Source organism: Bos grunniens, chromosome 3 (genome assembly GCF_055505025.1).
Source record: "Bos grunniens cultivar Pamir isolate PY7600 chromosome 3, Bosgru_T2T1.0, whole genome shotgun sequence".
Lineage (NCBI taxonomy): Eukaryota > Metazoa > Chordata > Mammalia > Artiodactyla > Bovidae > Bos > Bos grunniens.
Genome location: NC_141167.1, coordinates 66736126 through 66750747, shown reverse-complemented (window position 1 = coordinate 66750747; position 14622 = coordinate 66736126). Strand labels below are relative to the sequence as shown.

The 14622-nt window shown below is 39.8% G+C and overlaps 1 protein-coding gene across 6 annotated transcripts in view; it reads left to right on the top strand.

The window, feature by feature from the left end:
• LOC147375754 (guanylate-binding protein 7-like) overlaps positions 1-14622 on the top strand; it is a 67998-nt gene that overhangs the window by 20896 nt on the left and 32480 nt on the right. For all 6 annotated transcript variants that reach the window (XM_086391010.1, XM_086391013.1, XM_086391012.1 and 3 more), the window contains exon 2: positions 9418-9613. In XM_086391010.1, the coding sequence (XP_086247136.1) occupies positions 9424-9613 (190 nt within the window). In that variant the 5' untranslated portion in view covers positions 9418-9423. The remainder of the gene's footprint in view (positions 1-9417; positions 9614-14622) is intronic.

Below are 14622 nucleotides of genomic sequence, written 5' to 3'. Positions count from 1 at the left end.
ACATATTTCGGTGCTCCTATGTTGGGTGCATATATATTTATAATTGTTATATCTTCTTCTTGGATTGATCCTTTCATCATTATGTAGTGACCTTCTTTGTCTCTTTTCACAGCGTTTGTTTTAAAGTCTATTTTATCTGATATGAGTATTGCTACTCCTGCTTTCTTTTGGTCCCTATTTGCATGGAAAATCTTTTTCCAGCCCTTCACTTTCAGTCTGTATGTGTCCCCTGTTTTGAGGTGGGTCTCCTATAGACAACATATGTAGGGGTCTTGTTTTTGTATCCATTCAGCCAGTCTTTGTCTTTTGGTTGGGGTATTAAACCCATTTATGTTTAAGGTAATTATTGATAAGTATGATCTCATTGCCATTTACTTTATTGTTTTGGGTTCGAATTTATACACCGTTTTTGTGTTTCCTGTCTAGAGAATACCCTTTAGTATTTGTTGGAGAGCTGGTTTGGTGGTGCTGAATTCTCTCAGCTTTTGCTTGTCTGTGAAGCTTTTGATTTCTCCTTCATATTTGAATGAGATCCTTGCTGGGTACAATAATCTGGGCTGTAGGTTATTTTCCTTCATCACTTTAAGTATGTCTTGCCATTCCCTCCTGGCTTGAAGAGTTTCTATTGAAAGATCAGCTGTTATCCTTATGGGAATTCCCTTGTGTGTTATTTGTTGTTTTTCCCTTGCTGCTTTTAATATTTGTTCTTTGTGTTTGATCTTTGTTAATTTGATTAATATGTGTCTTGGGGTGTTTCGCCTTGGGTTTATCCTGTTTGGGACTCTCTGGGTTGCTTGGACTTGAGTGATTATTTCCTTCCCCATTTTAGGGAAGTTTTCAACTATTATCTCCTCAAGTATTTTCTCATGGTCTTTCTTTTTGTCTTCTTCTTCTGGGACCCCTATGATTCAAATGTTGTAGCGTTTAATATTGTCCTGGAGATCTCTGAGATTGTCCTCATTTCTTTTAATTCATTTTCCTTTTTCCCTCTCTGATTCATTTATTTCTACCATTCTATCTTCTAATTCACTAATCCTATCTTCTGCCTCTCTTATTCCACTATTTGTTGCCTCCAGAGTGTTTTTGATCTCATTTATTTCATTATTCATTATATATTGACTCTCTTTTATTTCTTCTAGGTCCTTGTTAAACCTTTCTTGCATCTTCTCAATCCTTGTCTCCAGGCTATTTTTCTGTGATTCCATTTTGATTTCAAGATTTTGGTTCAATTTCACTATCATTATTCGGAATTCTTTATCAGGTAGATTCCCTATCTCTTCCTCTTTTGTTTTGGTTTGGTGGGCATTTATCCTGTTCCTTTACCTGCTGGGTATTCCTCTGTCTCTTCATCTTGTTTAAATTGCTGAGTTTGGGGTGTCCCTTCTGTATTCTGGCAGTTTGTGGCGTTCTCTTTATTGTGGCATTTCCTCACTATGTGTGGGTTTGTACAGGTGGCTTGTCAAGGTTTCTTGGTTAGGGAAGCTTGTGTCGGTGTTCTGGTGGGTGGAGCTGGATTTTTTCTCTCTGGAGTGCAATGAAGTGTCCAGTAATGAGTTATGAGATGTCTATGGTTTTGGGGTGACTTTGGGCAGCCTGTATATTGGAGCTCAGGGCTGTGTTCCTGTGTTGCTGGAGAATTTGCTTGGTATGTCTCTCCCTGGAACTTGTTGGCCCTTGTGTGGTGCTTGGTTTCAGTGTAGGTATGGAGGTGTTTGATGAGCTCCTGTCAATTAATATTCCCTGGAGTCAGGAGTTCCCTGGAGTCAGGGTTTGGACTTAAGCCTCCTGCTTCCAGTTATCAGTCTTATTTTTACAGTAATCTCAATACTTCTCCTTCTATATAGCACCATTGATAAAACATCTAGGTTAAAGATGAAAAGTTTCTCCACCATGAGTGTCATCCAGAGAAGTTCACAGCGTTACATGGAGAAGAGAAGAGGTAGGAGGGAGTTAGAGGTGACCTGAATGAGATGAGGTGGAATCAATAGAGGAGAGAGCGGGCTAGCCAGTAATCACTTCCTTATGTGCACTCCACAACTGGACTGCTCAGAGATGTTCACGGAGTTATACAGAGAAGAGAAGAGGGAGGAAGGAGGCAGAGGTGGCCAGGAGGATAAAAGGGGGGAGTGAAAAGGAGAGAGACAGATCCAGCCAGTAATCAGTTCCCTAAGTGTTCTCCACCATCTAGAACACACAGAAATTCACAGAGTTGGGTAGAGTAGAGAGGGATTAGGGGGGAGACACAGGCGACCTGGTGGAGATAAAGGAGAGTCCAAAGAGGGAGATAGCAGTCAAGCCAGTAATCTCACTCCCTAGTAAAAAAATGGGTACTGAAGATTGGGTTCTTAAAGGTAAAAAATTGGTAACAAATACCTAAAAGCAAAAATTAAAAATCTAGAGTAGAGTTTGGAATTTCAAAAATAAAATGTTAAAGAAAAGAAGAAGAAAAAAAAAAAGAAAGAGAAAAGAAAAAAAAGGTCACAAAAATTATAAAAAATATATATTATGAAGTTTGCTTTTTTAAAAAAAATAGTCTTTTTTTTTTGCAAAGTAATAGTAGGTTATAAAAGTTAAAATTAAAGGAGTAATAAAGGACTTAAATTTTTTTTTTAATTTAAAAAAAAAAAAGAAAGAAAGAATGATCGTAAAAATAGTAAAAATATATCTACGACTTTCTCTGGTGTTGTTGTGGATATTGTGGGGTCAGTTCATTTTTGGCTAGTTCCTTGGTCCGGCTTATATTTCTGAAGATCTATAGGTACCTTCCTATGTAGTCGGTACTAACCACAGGGTTTTAATCTATTGCCTGTCGCTTCCAAGGCGGTTCCCTCTGTTATAGCTTCTTCTGTTTGCTGGGCTCTTCAGCTGCCGTCTATGGGGTCGCACAGACTCGGACACGACTGAAGTGACTTAGCAGTAGCAGTAGCAGTCAGTGTCTAATTTCCACTCTGATACAAAGGGGGCGGTGGTGGACACTTTTTTTTCTTTTTTTAGGCTCACTTGTTCAGTCGCGCTGTGGGGAGGGAGGGATGCTGCAAACAAATAACACTGGCATGTGCTCACAGTGCCTCAGCCACACTGGGCCTGCCCCCATTCACGGCGCGTGTAGCCTCCCTGCCCACACTGCTCAGGCTCTAGGTTGCTCCACCGGGAACCATCCGCGGCCGGCCTTGGGCTGCCTGCACCTCCCAGGTCTAAGCCGCTCAGGTTCAGGCACTTGGGTAGTCCTCAGAGGCGCAGACTCGGTTGGACCTGTGTTTTGTGCCCTTCCCAAGTCCGAGCAGCTCAGGTGATGAGGTGTTTGACGAGCACAGTTGCTGCGACTTATCGCCTCCCCACTGCTCGGTTTTCTGAGTGTACAACCAGCACACCTTCTCAGGCGGATGTTGACTGTCCAGAACCCCAAGAGGTCTTAGGTAGCAAAGAAGCCTGCTTACAGTTTTGTAGATAATGTCTCTCTGGGGCTGCGATTGCCCCCTTCTGGCTCTGGCTGCCTGTCACCGGAGGGGGACCATCTACAGCCGGCTATCTCTGTTCAGTCCTTTGTTCCGTGCGCGGGCCTGGTGGTGTCTTAGGTTAGGGCTGGCTTTTCACGTGGTAGATATCCCACAGTCTGGTTTGCTAGCCCAAATTATTTCGCTCAGATAGCGCTCGGGGTATTTAGGCCAGATCCTTACTCTAAGCCATGCAGTCCGCACCGCGCCTCCCTGCCCAGTCCCCGCTTGCTAGTGGCGGGTGCAGGCATCTGCGCTGCTTCTCCGCTGTGGGAGTTACCGTAGGGCTCGTAACCTGTGGTTTTTTTTTTTTTTTTTTTTTAACCTGTGGGTTTTAATTGTTTATTTATTTTTTCTCCCTGTTATGTTGCCCTCTGTGCTTCCAAGACTCGGCACAGACAGCAGTGAGAATGTTTCCTGGTGTTTGGAAACTTCTCTCTATTTAAGACTCCCTTCTCAGGACGGAGCTCTGTCCCTCCCTCTTTTGTCTCTTTTTTTGTCTTTTATATTTTTTCCTACCTCCTTTTGAAGACAATGGGTAGCTTTTCTGGGTGCCTGATGTCCTCTGCCAGCATTCAGAAGTTGTTTTCTGGAATTTACTCGGCATTTAAATGTTGTTTTGATGAATTTGTGGGGGAGAAAGTGTTCTCCCCATCCTATTCCTCCGCCATCTTAGCTCCTCTCCACGTCTTTTAATTTCATGGCTGCCATCACCATTTGCAGTGATTTTGGAGCCCCAAAAAATAAAATCTGACACTGTTTCCCCATCTATTTCCCATGAAGTGGTGGGACCAGATGCCATGATCTTCGTTTTCTGAATGTTGAATTTTAAGCCAACTTTTTCACTCTCCTCTTTCACTTTCATCAAGAGGCTTTTTAGTTCCTCTTCACTTTCTGCCATAAGGGTGGTGTCAGCTGCATGTCTAAGGTTATTGATATTTCTCCCAGAAATCTTGATTCCAGCTTATGCTTCTTCCAGCCCAGCCTTTCTCATGATGAACTCTGCATATAAGTTAAATAAGCAGGGTGATGGGAGAAGGCAGCGGCAACCCACTCCAGTACTCTTGCCTGGAAAATCCCATGGACAGAGGAGCCTGGTAGGCTGCAATCCATGGGGTCACAAAGAGTCAGACACGACTGAGTGACTTCACTTTCACTTTTCACTTTCATGCATTGAGAAGGAAATGGCAACCTACTCCAGTGTTCTTGCCTGGAGAATCCCAGGGACGGAGGAGCCTGGTGGGCTGCCGTCGATGGGGTCGCACAGTCGGACACGACTGAAGCAAATTAGCAGCAGCAGCAGCAGCAGCAGCAATCAGGGTGACAGTATACAGCCTTGATATACTCCTTTTCCTATCTGGAACTAGTCTGTTGTTCCATGTCCAATTCTAACTGTTGCTTCCTGACCTGCAAATAGGTTTCTCAAAAGGAATGTCAGGTGGTCTGATATTCCCATCTCTTTCAGAATTTTCCACAGTTTATTGTGATCCACACAGTCAAAGGCTTTGGCAGAGTCAATAAAGCAGAAATAGATGTTTTTCTGGAATTCTCTTCCTTTTTCGATGATCCAGCAGATGTTGGCAATTTTATCTCTGGTTCCTCTGCCTTTTCTAAAATCAGCTTGAACATCTGGAAGTTCACAGTTCACGTATTGCTGAAGCCTGGCTTGGAGAATTTTGAGCATTACTTTACTAGCATGTGAGATGAGTGCAGTTGTGCAGTAGTTTGAGCATTCTTTGGCATTGCCTTTCTTTGGGATTGGAGTGAAAACTGACCTTTTCCAGTCCTGTGACCACTGTTGAGTCTTCCAAATTTGCTGACATATTGAGTGCAACACTTACATAGCATCATCTTTCAGGATTTGAAATAGCTCCAGTGGAATTCCATCACCTCCGCTAGCTTTGTTCATAGTGATGCTTTCTAAGGCCCACTTGACTTCACATTCCAGGATGTCTGGCTCTAGGTGAGTGATCAGACCATCGTGATTATCTGTGTCATGAAGATCTTTTTTGTACAGTTCTTCTGTGTATTCTTGCCACTTCTTAATATCTTCTGCTTCTGTTAGTTCCATACCATTTCTGTCCTTTAATGAGATAGTCAATACCAAAATCAGACTGATTATATTCTTTGCAGCCCATATTGGAGGAGCTCTATACAGTCAGCAAAAATAAGACCTAGAGCTGACTGTGGCTCAGATCATGAGCTCTTTATTGAAAAAAATAAGGCTTAAATTGAAGAAAGTAGCAAAAACTGCTAATCCATTAGCTATGACCTAGATAAAATCCCTTATGATTATACACTGGTTTGGTTTGTGAACCTATGGACTGTAGCCTGCCAGGTTCCTCTGTGCATGGGATTATTTTCCAGGCAAGAATACTAGAGTGGGTTGCCGATTCCTTCTCCAGGGGATCTTTCCAACCCAGAAATTGAATCAGATCTCCTGCATTGCAGGCAGATTCTTTACTGACTGCGCTATGAGGGAAGCCCTTGATTATACACTGGAGGTGATAAATAGATTCAAAGGATTAGATCTGATAGAATACCTGAAGAACTATGGACATAGATTCATAACATTGTACAGGAGGCAATGATGAAAACAATCCCCTCCCAAAAAAAATAAAAAAAGAAATGCAAGAAAGCAAAGTCGTTGTCTGAGGAGGCCTTACAATTAGCTGAGAAAAGAAAAGACGTGAAAGGCAAGGGAGAAAGGGAAAGATAAACCCAACTGAATGCAGAGTTTCAGAGAATAACAAGGAGAAATAAAAAGGTCTTCTTAAGTGAACAATGCAAAGAAATAGAGGAAAACAATAGTATGGTAAAGACTAGAGACTTCTTCAAGAAAATTGGAGATATCAAGAGAACCATTTCATGCAAAGATGGGCACAATTAAGGACAGAAGCAGTAAGAACATAACAGAAGCAGAAGAGGTTAAGAAGAGGTGGAAAGAATACACAGAAGACCTACACACACAAAAAAGTAATGTCCTAGATAACCACGATGGAGTGATCACTCACCTAGAGTCAGATATCCTGGAGTGTGAAGTCAAGTGGGCCTTAGAAACTATGAACATTACTATGTTCATTACTATGAACAAAGCTAATGGAGGAGATGGAATTCCAGCTGAGCTATTTAAAATCCTAAAGGATGGTGCAATTAAAGTACTGCACTCAATATATCAGCAAATTTGGAAATCCAGCAGTGGCCCCCGGACTGGAAAAGGTCAGTTTTCATTCCAACCCAAAAGAAGGGCAATGCCAAAGAATGTTCAAACTACTGTCCAGTCACTCTCATTGCACATGCTAGCAAGGTAATGCTCAAAATCCTTCAAGCTTGGCTTCAGCCATACACGAAATGAGAACTTCCAGATGTACAAACTGGATTTAGAAAAGGGAGAGGAACCAGGGATCAAATTGCTAACATCTGTTGGATCATAGAAAAAGCATGGGAATTCCAAAAAATCTACTTCTGCTTCATTGACTATGATAAGCCTTTGACTGTGCATCATAAAAAACCATGGAAAATTCTTCAAGAGACATGAATATCAGACCACCTTAAATGCCTCCTGAGAAACTTGTATGCAAGTCAAGAAACAACAATTAGAACCAGACATGGAACAATGGACTGGTTCAAAATTGGGAAAGGATGATGACAAGGCTTTATATTGACACCCCGCTTATTTATTAATAATGTATATGCAGAGTACATCATGCAAAATGCTGGTTTGGATGAATCACAGCTGGAATCAAGATTTCCAGGAGAAATATCAACAGCCTCAGATATGCAGATGATACCACTCTAATCGCAGAAATTGAAGAGGAACTAAAGAGTCTCTTCATGAGGGTGAAAGAGGAGAGTGAAAAAGCTGACTTAAAACTCAACATTCAGAAAACTAAGACCATGGCATCCAGTCGAAGCAGTGACAGATTTTATTTTCATGGGCTCTAAAATGATTGCAGATAGTGACTGCAGTAGTGAAATTAAAAAAAAAACAAACACTTGCTCCTTGGAAGGAAAGCTATGACAACCTAGACAACATATTAAAAAGCAGAGACGTCGCTTTGCCAACAAAGGTGTGTATAGTCAAAGCCATGGTTTTTCCAGTAGTCATGTATGGATGTGAGAGTTGGACCATAAAGACTGAGTGCCAAAAAATTTATGCTTTCAAATTGTGGTGCTGGAGAAGACTCTTGAGAGTCCCTTGTACTGCAAGGAGATCAAATCAGTCAATCCTAAAGGAAATCAACCCTGAATATTCATTGGAAGGACTGATGCTGAAGCTGAAGCTCCAATACTTTGGCCCCCTCATGCAAAATGCCACCTAGAAAAGACCCTGATGCTGGGAAAGATTTAGGGCAGGAGGCGAAGGAATGATAGAGGATGAAATGGTTAGATAGTACCACTGACTCAGTGGACATGATTTTGACCAAACTCCGGGTGATAGTGAAGGACAAAGAAGCCTAGCATGCTGTAATTGGACACAACTTAGCAACTGAACAACAATGACCTTAATGACAGATTGATCTTTACTTTTCATGTCACCACTTTCCAGAAGAGAAACTTGAGGCACAGAGAAATTAATCTTCCCAGTCATCACACAGTTCATAAAGTATGGCAACATGTGGACGTTGCTTAGCATAGTCTTTGAGAAAATAAAGGGACAATCCAAGCTCTCTGACTGCTACTGCAGTCTGTCTCTTGAGATCATGAAACACCCTACCATTGTAATGAAATTATTTAAAGTAGAAGCTAGCCCAGATGTGAGACTCTGATATATCTAGGCAGATCTGACAACACCCTGGTTGCTTACTTTTCTTCTCTATCTGCTTAAGAAATGTCCTATAATTTCTGTTAATAAATTAATTCTTACATGCACAACATTGTATAGGTACCTTAAATTCTGTTGCGTTTTTTTTTTTTTTTTTTTGAGAGAAAGCTGCATTCATTATCTCAACTTCTTTCTCTCACAGTCCCTCCTCTTCCAGCCTGTTTCTGCTCCCACTGCTTCCCTGCATCTGTCTGTTCTCATCAAAGGATGAGGACACTGATCACCTTCATCTTGCCTTAATTGTCAAGGTCTTCCCTGGATAGCCTCTCCATAAATTCAGCCCTCAGTGTTCCATAGGCCATTGCTTGCTCATTTCCTTCTGATACTTTACTACCCTCTCATGTACATATAGGGCTTCCCAGGTGGCTCAGTGTTAAAGAATCTGCCTACCAATGCAGGAGACATGGGTTTGCTCCCTGGGTTGGGAAGCTCTCCTGGAGTAGTAAGTGGCAGTCCACTCCAGTATTCTTGCCTGGAAAATCCCAAGGACAGAGAACCCTAGCAAGCTACAGTCCATGGAATGGTAAAGAGTTGGATATGGCTGAGCATGTACAAGCCTTACATATATGTATTTTGGTTTTACTTTCTATATTATCTGTTTCCTCCACTAGAATAGAGTACCATGAGGCAGAGATTTCTATCCATTTTCTTCAGTTTGATACTGAGCCCCTAGAGCAGTGTTCAGCACATTTTAGGTTCTCAGTGAATATTTGTACAATTAATGAGTGACCGAATCATTCTGACACTCCAAAAATCATCTCTGATCACTCCTCATCTCGTTCATGTCCCATCTGCCTCTACTCACCCCCAAAATGTTAGTGTTTTCAAGGTTCCATCATCGATACTTTGTTTTCTCATTCTGTTCACTGTAGGGCTCATGCGGGCAAGGTTGTTTTAGAGTTCATTTAAAGATCAATAAGATAATTTCCATAATTTACCTGTACAGGCCTTGACACAGGTTGGCTAAATACTTACCTTTGAGAAACATGCAAAGCGTGGAGAATTGATATATAAGTTCCACAAGCAGAAGGCTGATGCTCGCTGTGAGAGGTGACTTCCAGATCTTATAGTCTACTGAGTTGTTCCTTTGGGTTACAGATTCCCATGACATCTCGAGCTACCAAAATGGACCCCATCTGTTTGGTGGAAAACCGGAAAAACCAACTATCAGTAAACCCTAAAGCACTGAAGATTCTTGACGAGATATCTCAGCCTCTGGTGGTGGTGGCCATTGTAGGGCTGTATCGGACAGGAAAGTCCTACCTGATGAACCGCCTGGCAGAACAGAACCACGGTGAGTATTATTCAGGACCATTTGCTAGGAAACAGTGATAACACAGGCTGCTGATCATCCTCCTCTAGTGCCCTGTTAAGGAAGAGCCTAACTCCTCCCCACTGAAAACAACTTCTTAATTCCCACCACTGAATTTGTAACTCCAAACCTGTCTCTCCACAATGTTCCCTCTTGTATCCAGTAATGGAGAGTTCACAGGCCCATCAAAATGTCCATCTTATTTGTCCCAATCCCATTCACTGCCATCTTCTCAAGGGTTCATCTTCAAAAATGACTCCCTTCCTTTCTCCTTCATCACTTTTGCCCTAAACCACAGGGTTATTTCAAATAGCACACAAATGTTATTCAACATGCTCTGTTTTTTAGAAGAGATGTAAAGAAATACACACAGATGAATTCCTAAAACTCTCATATCTCAATGAGGCTACCATCCATCATTTTTTGCTTCATTTAATTTCTTTATTTCCAAGCTTCGGTAAATTATACCCATTTCTCTACTTAGTCTTTTCTATTATCTGAACTATAATACATATAGAACAGTGCATAAATATATATATACACACACAACAAAGGTGATAAACCTAAAATGATCATCTGTGTAATCAGTACACACATCAAGAAATACTTCAACACCCAAAAGCCCAAATCATGCCTTCTCATACCTTCACAACAAAATCAAAACGTCTCACCCATGTTTTGATTTCTGTGGTGCATTGTTTCATTCTTCCTTTTTAAAAATGGCTTTAAATTATGTTTCTGCATTTGTTAAGGATTGCTCAAACTTAATACAAAGGGAGTTACATTGTGACAATCATGGGGGTCTTGCTTCTTTAGCTCAACAAGAAGTTTATGAGGGTCATCTAGTTTGTTATACACATCTATAATTCATGTATATTCACCACTGTAGAGTATGCTATTGACGGAGGATAGCAACTTTTAGTTATTCACTCATTGATGATGAACACTGGTATTATTTGTAGCTCCAACTTTTATGGGTTCACTGTTGTGAATATTCTTGTATCTATATCCTGGTGCACGTGTACACTAGCTACCCTTGTTTGATATACTCAGAAGTGCCATTGCTGGGTCATGGAGTCCATATGTTTTCAGGTTTTCAAGATAATATCAAACAGTGTTTCAAGTTTTATGTGCAATTTATGTGCATATTAGCAGTAAGTGGAATTCTCCACATCATCATAAAAATTGGGTAAGAATTTTTTTTAGCTTTGGCTGACCTGGTGTCTGTACAGTTGCACATTATTTGCCTCACTACAGGTAAGTAGTACCAGTAGATAGACTTCTTCCTGCCTTCCTCTTTCTTTTTGCTTACAGTCTCCCATTGGCCTCAAATTAAACATTTTATATTTGTCTTTCTTTTAAGGAATTATTGACAACTAGGCAGGGGAGAGCACTTTTACTTTGCCAGGCTAAAATACTTAATAGGTCATTTTTTTGGTGATTAAAATTTGAGAACTCTAAGAAATGATATCAGTCAAGATGTTTCAACAGTCAAGGTGTTTCAACAATATTTCTTTTTATTTTATTCAAGATAACATCAGGTAATAAGGAGGTGATTTCCATTACTAAGGAAATCCTTCACCTGGTTATGTTTTAAAGAACTTGAATTATGGCACTACTATCCCAATTAAATGACAGGAAGAACAAAAACAAACAAGCAAAATTGGTGCCCAGTCAAAGTTCACTAGCAGAAGCAGCTCAATACTGTCACCTTCTTATGATTCTTTTTTTTTTTTCAACTACAATTTTATTTTATTTTTAAACTTTACAAAATTGTATGAGTTTTGCCAAATATCAAAATGACTCCACCACAGGTATACATGTGTTCCCCATCCTGAACCCTCCTCCCTCCTCCCTCACCATAGCATCCCTCAGGGTCGTCACACTGCACTAGCCCCAAGCATCCAGTATCGTGCATCGAACCTGGACTGGCAACTCGTTTCATACATGATATTTTACATGTTTCAATGCCATTCTCCCAAATCTTCCCACCCTCTCCCTCTCCCACAGAGTCCATAAGACTGTTCTATACATCAGTGTCTCTTTTGCTGTATCATACACAAGGTTATTGTTACTATCTTTCTATATTCCATATATATGCGTTAGTATACTGTATTGATGTTTTTCTTTCTGGCTTACTTCACTCTGTATAATAGGCTCCAGTTTCATCCACCTCATTAGAACTGATTCAAATGTATTCTTTTTAATGGCTGAGTAATACTCCATTGTATATATGTACCACAGCTTTCTTATCCATTCATCTGCTGATGGGCATCTAGGTTGCTTCCATGTCCTGGCTATTATAAACAGTGCTGCGATGAACATTGGGGTACACGTGTCTCTTTCCCTTCTGGTTTCTTCAGTGTGTATGCCCAGCAGTGGGATTGCTGGATCATAAGGCAATTCTATTTCCAGTTTTTTAAGGAATCTCCACATTGTTCTCCATAGTGGCTGTATTAGTTTGCATTCCCACCAACAGTGTAAGAGGGTTCCCTTTTCGCCACACCCTCTCCAGCATTTATTACTTGTAGACTTTTGGATCGCAGCCATTCTGACTGGTGTGAAATGGTACCTCATAGGGGTTTTGATTTGCATTTCTCTGATAATGAGTGATGTTGAGCATCTTTTCATGTGTTTGTTAGCCATCTGTATGTCTTCTTTGGAGAAATGTCTATTTAGTTCTTTTGCCCATTTTTTGATTGGCTCATTTATTTTTCTGGAGTTGAGCTGGAGGAGTTGCTTATATATTTTTGAGATTAGTTGTTTGTCAGTTGCTTCATTTGCTATTATTTTCTCCCATTCTGAAAGCTGTCTTTTCACCTTGCTAATAGTTTCCTTTGATATACAGAAGCTTTTAAGGTTAATTAGCTCCCATTTGTTTATTTTTGTTATTATTTCTAATATTCTGGGAGGTGGGTCATAGAGGATCCTGCTGAGATGTATGTCAGAGAGTGTTTTGCCTATGTTCTCCTCTAGGAGTTTTATAGTTTCTGGTCTTACATTTAGATTTTTAATCCATTTTGAGTTTATTTTTGTATATGGTGTTAGAAAGAGTTCTAGTTTCAGTCTTTTACAAGTGGTTAACCAGATTTCCCAGCACCACTTGTTAAAGAGATTGTCTTTAATCCATTGTATATTCTTGCCTCCTTTGTCAAAGATAAGGTGTCCATATGTGTGTGGATTTATCTCTGGGCTTTCTATTTTGTTCCATTGATCTATATTTCTGTCTTTGTGCCAGTACCATACTGTCTTGATAACTGTGGCTTTGTAGTAGAGCATGAAGTCAGGTAGGTTGATTCCTCCAGTTCCATTCTTTTTCTCAAGATCGCTTTGGCTATTCGAGGTTTTTTGTATTTCCATACAAATTGTGAAATTATTTGTTCTAGCTCTGTGAAGAATACTGTTGGTAGCTTGATAGGAATTGCATTGAATCTATAAATTGCTTTGGGTAGTATACTCATTTTCACTATATTGATTCTTCCAATCCATGAACATGGTATATTTCTCCATCTATTAGTGTCCTCTTTGATTTCTTTCACCAGTGTTTTATAGTTTTCTATATATAGGTCTTTAGTTTCTTTAGGTAGATTTATTCCTAAGTATTTTATTCTTTCCATTGCATTGGTGAATGGAATTGTTTCCTTAATTTCTCTTTCTGTTTTCTCATTATTAGTGTATAGGAATGCAAGGGATTTCTGTGTGTTGATTTTATATACTGCAAGTTTACTATAGTCATTGATTAGTTCTAGTAATTTTCTGGTGGAGTCTTTAGGGTTTTCTATGTAGAGGATCATGTCATCTGCACCCAGTGAGAGTTTTACTTCTTCTTTTCCAATTTGGATTCCTTTTATTCCTTTTTCTGCTCTGATTGCTGTGGCTAAAACTTCCAAAACTATGTTGAATAGTAATGGTGAAAGTGGGCACCCTTGTCTTGTTCCTGACTTTAGAGGAAATGCTTTCAATTTTTCACCATTGAGGATAATGTTTGCCATGGGTTTGTCATATATAGCTTTTATTATGTTGAGGTATGTTCCTTCTATTCCTGCTTTCCGGAGAGTTTTTACCATAAATGGGTGTTGAATTTTGTCAAAGGCTTTCTCTGCATCTATTGAGATAATCATATGGCTTTTATTTTTCAATTTGTTAATGTGGTGTATTACATTGATTGATTTGCGGATATTGAAGAATCCTTGCACCCCTGGGATAAAGCCACTTGGTCATGGTGTATGATCTTTTTAATGTGTTGTTGGATTCTGATTGCTAGAATTTTGTTAAGGATTTTTGCATCTATGTTCATCAGTGATATTGGCCTGTAGTTTTCTTTTTTTGTGGGATTTTTCTCAGGTTTTGGTAGTAGGGTGATGGTGGCCTCATAGAATGAGTTTGGAAGTTTACCTTCCTCTGCAATTTTCTGGAAGAGTTTGAGCAGGATAGGTGTTAGCTCTTCTCTAAATTTTTGGTAGAATTCAGCTGTGAAGCCATCTGGACCTGGGCTTTTGTTTGCTGAAAGATTTTTGATTACAGTTTCAATTTCCATGCTTGTGATGGGTCTGTTAAGATTTTCTATTTCTTCCTGGTCCAGTTTTGGAAAGTTGTACTTTTCTAAGAATTTGTCCATTTCTTCCACGTAGTCCATTTTATTGGCATGTAATTGCTGATAGTAGTCTCTTACGATCCTTTGTATTTCTGTGTTGTCTGTTGTGATCTCTCCACTTTCATTTCTAATTTTATTGATTTGATTTTTCTCCCTTTGTTTCTTGATGAGTCTGGCTAATGGTTTCTCAATTTTATTTATCCTTTCAAAGAACCAGCTTTTGGTTTTGTTGATTTTTGCTATGGTCTCTTTTGTTTCTTTTGCATTTATTTCTGCTCTAATTTTTAAGATTTCTTTCCTTCTACTAACTTTGGGGGTCTTCATTTCTTCCTTTTCTAGTTGCTTTAGGTGTAGAGTTAGGTTATTTATTTGACTTTTTTCTTGTTTCTTGAGGTAT